Source organism: Lepidothrix coronata, unplaced genomic scaffold (assembly GCF_001604755.1).
Source record: "Lepidothrix coronata isolate B3197 unplaced genomic scaffold, Lepidothrix_coronata-1.0 Scaffold10, whole genome shotgun sequence".
NCBI classification, from domain to species: domain Eukaryota; kingdom Metazoa; phylum Chordata; class Aves; order Passeriformes; family Pipridae; genus Lepidothrix; species Lepidothrix coronata.
The window spans coordinates 5,930,954-5,933,741 of NW_016690190.1; the positions used below are offsets into that span (position 1 = coordinate 5,930,954).

General features: G+C 44.5%; 1 protein-coding gene across 1 annotated transcript in view; it reads right to left on the reverse strand.

Moving 5' to 3' along the window:
- Nucleotides 1-2,788, reverse strand: part of ETFBKMT (electron transfer flavoprotein beta subunit lysine methyltransferase) — a 10,762-nt gene that overhangs the window by 4,408 nt on the left and 3,566 nt on the right. Inside the window, exon 2 of the mRNA XM_017804742.1 lies at nt 519-957. Within this exon, the coding sequence (XP_017660231.1) occupies nt 519-826 (308 nt within the window). The 5' untranslated portion in view covers nt 827-957. The remainder of the gene's footprint in view (nt 1-518; nt 958-2,788) is intronic.

The window sequence follows — 2,788 nt, forward strand, 5'->3', positions numbered from 1 at the left end:
CCACAGTAAGTCTTGACAATAAGGCTGCTGAAATCCTAGTTGAGGGGAGTGATTCAGGCTAACCAGCACTCCAAGTGCAGCAGCACAAACGTACTTTTCTCACCAGACCATATGCACATCCACACTCCCGTCTGTCTCCTACAAAAAACCCCCACACGTTATGACAAAATACAATCCTCCTGTTTGGAGAGACAACTGAGTGACAGAATTAACATTTCACTAGGTTGTGATGGCAACTGCACTGCCCTTCCACAGATCCAAATTCAGCCCCACTGTCAGCCACTGCATACAACAGATTTCTACTTAAGAGATGTAAGCTATTCTCTATAGCAGCTGCTGGAATGTCACTGCCAACCAGCAGAGATTGCAGTGCTCCTGTATAAGCAGAGAGGGGTATGGATAATGCCCTCACAACAGGCAAATACACATTGCTAGCAATCACTACAAACAGAGCCAGGTCTGACATCCCGGCCTGCAGCAGACTGGACTTATCAATTACGGTGCATTGTGCTGCATACCTGGAGAGGGCTTGGCCTCCTGGCCAGTAAATTGCCCAGAATGGGTCCCCGTAAGGCCACAGGTCGGGTTTTTCTCTCCAGAACCTGCAGCGAGGGGTGAGGAGGCGCAGCCGTATCTCTGGTGTGAGGTGCCCACTGTTGGTGACCTCCGTGTTCTCCTCCAAAAATGCTTTCACCTCGGGGTCCAGAGACTTGCCAGCACTCCAATGGCAACAGCGCTTCCAGCCTCCCCTCCTGCTACTCCAAGCTTTGGCAAAGAAGTTCTTCCTGTCCAAAGGGAGGAGCCACTTCCAGCCACGGAAGGCCATGCTTCCCCAAGGAGACGAACCCTCCCCAGGAGAGCTCAGAGCACAGCTTATCTGAAGCAGGATAATGAGGCAGAAAGCTTGAAACAAACTCACAGGACGTTGTTGTTTTTCATAGCGATGGATGACAATTCCTGAGAGGAGAAAAATGCTCCGTAAGTGATGTTTCTTCAAGGCTTTGCACCACCAGGGACTTTAGGAAGGAAAGGTCACTGTGCTGCTGTGTGACCACAAACACGTGCCTTGCCCCTGCTCAGGGTCTTTTAAGTCTGGAAGATGGGGTATTCAAGGAAGAAGCTTTCAAGAGACCCATTCAGGAGAGTACTATGAACATATCCATTGAGAAACAACCAGTTAGTAGGACAGCTGATACAGGCAAAAATTAAATGTAGCCTTTTAACATCTCCCTCCCTCTGCCCCTACAATCTACTCTCATTTCAAGTTTTTCCATTGAATCTTCAGATTTTGCAGGAGGGCTCTGGCATTGCAGGGCCTATGGACATAGCAAAACTGATCTTAATCAGAGTACTCCCAATTTGTTGCATTTCAGTCTGTATTTTAAAGGATCAGTTAGTGTTACAGTGCAATAGTCTCAGGTGGTTGCTGTCAGCTATAGAAGAAAGCAGAGCTCCATCATTCTGCCCACCCCTGCCAATTTTTCACAAGAGAAGAATCGTGGACCACTTCACCATCCAGAGCTGTGCATGTTGCCCTTAAAAAAAAGCTAGACTAAGGGACAACAGAAAAAATATGCCAATAAAACGAAGTCTTAAGACTTTGTATTTCATTACTTCTGTTTCTCTTTATTTGTCTGTGTCTTCAGTAAAAGTCCATATGTGTTTAGTGGTGTTTTTGTTGTGTGCTGGCCTCTGCTTTAGGTACTGGCTTTGGTAAATTTGACCACTTGCCAAAATGTTAAACTGTGAACTTCCATCCCCTAACACTTTGCTGTTGAGGCTGATACTCCCATTAAGTCTTTGTTTAAATCACTGGCTAAAAGCTTTGTGGTTTCATTAGAAATAAACACACACATTTGAACATACTGCGTTTTTCCATTCAGCAGAGTCCATGTAATTAATGAATGTAATTAATGAATGCCTTCCTTCTTGAAGGCAGAGCAGTATAATCCTCTTCTGCCTAAGGGAAGCATGATGTTAACTGCAATCAATCTGAGAGATAAATCTTGTCAGCTAATGCTGTATGCTGGCTTTTCCCCATGAATTGCTGCAAATTATCAGGGCTGAGGCTCTGCAGTGTTTATTTTGCAACGCCTGCCATGATGGTTACTTTCCTGAAATTAATCGACGGTAGAGAAACACCTGCCAAGAGCTCTGTGCTCAAAATGCCAAACTGGGCTCAAGCTCTTAGTGAGAGGGAAGGTGTCAGGATAGATATCCCTGCGTTTGACACTTCCAGCCTGCCTGCCTTATTGGGAATAAAATCAGGATAGATAGCAGGATGGCTATCCCTGTGTTTGACACTCTCGGCCTGCCTGCCTTATTGGGATTAAAATCAGGATGGATAGCACGATGGGTATCCCTGTGTTTGATGCTCCTGGCCTGCCTGTCTTACTGGGAATAAAATCAGGATGGATAGCAGGATGAATATCCCTGCGTTTGACACTCCTGCAGGGCCTGCCCATCTTGCTGGGAATAAAATCAGTGGGCGAGCAGAACTTGGAAAAGGGGACAAAACCGAGCGAAACCTACGAGAAAAACCCCACCTTCGAAAAAAACCCCAACAAACAAACCAAAAAACAAACACACATACAAAAACCAAAACCAAAACAAAAACAAAAGCCTCAAACAAAACAAACAAACAAAAAAAAAAACAAAAGCCTCAAAAAAAACAAAAAAACAAAAAAAAAAACAAAAACAAAAAAAAAGAACGAATCCCAAACCAAAACCAAACACCAATTATTATGCAATTTAAGCTTTTTTTTTTTTTTTCCCAAGGCAGCAAGTG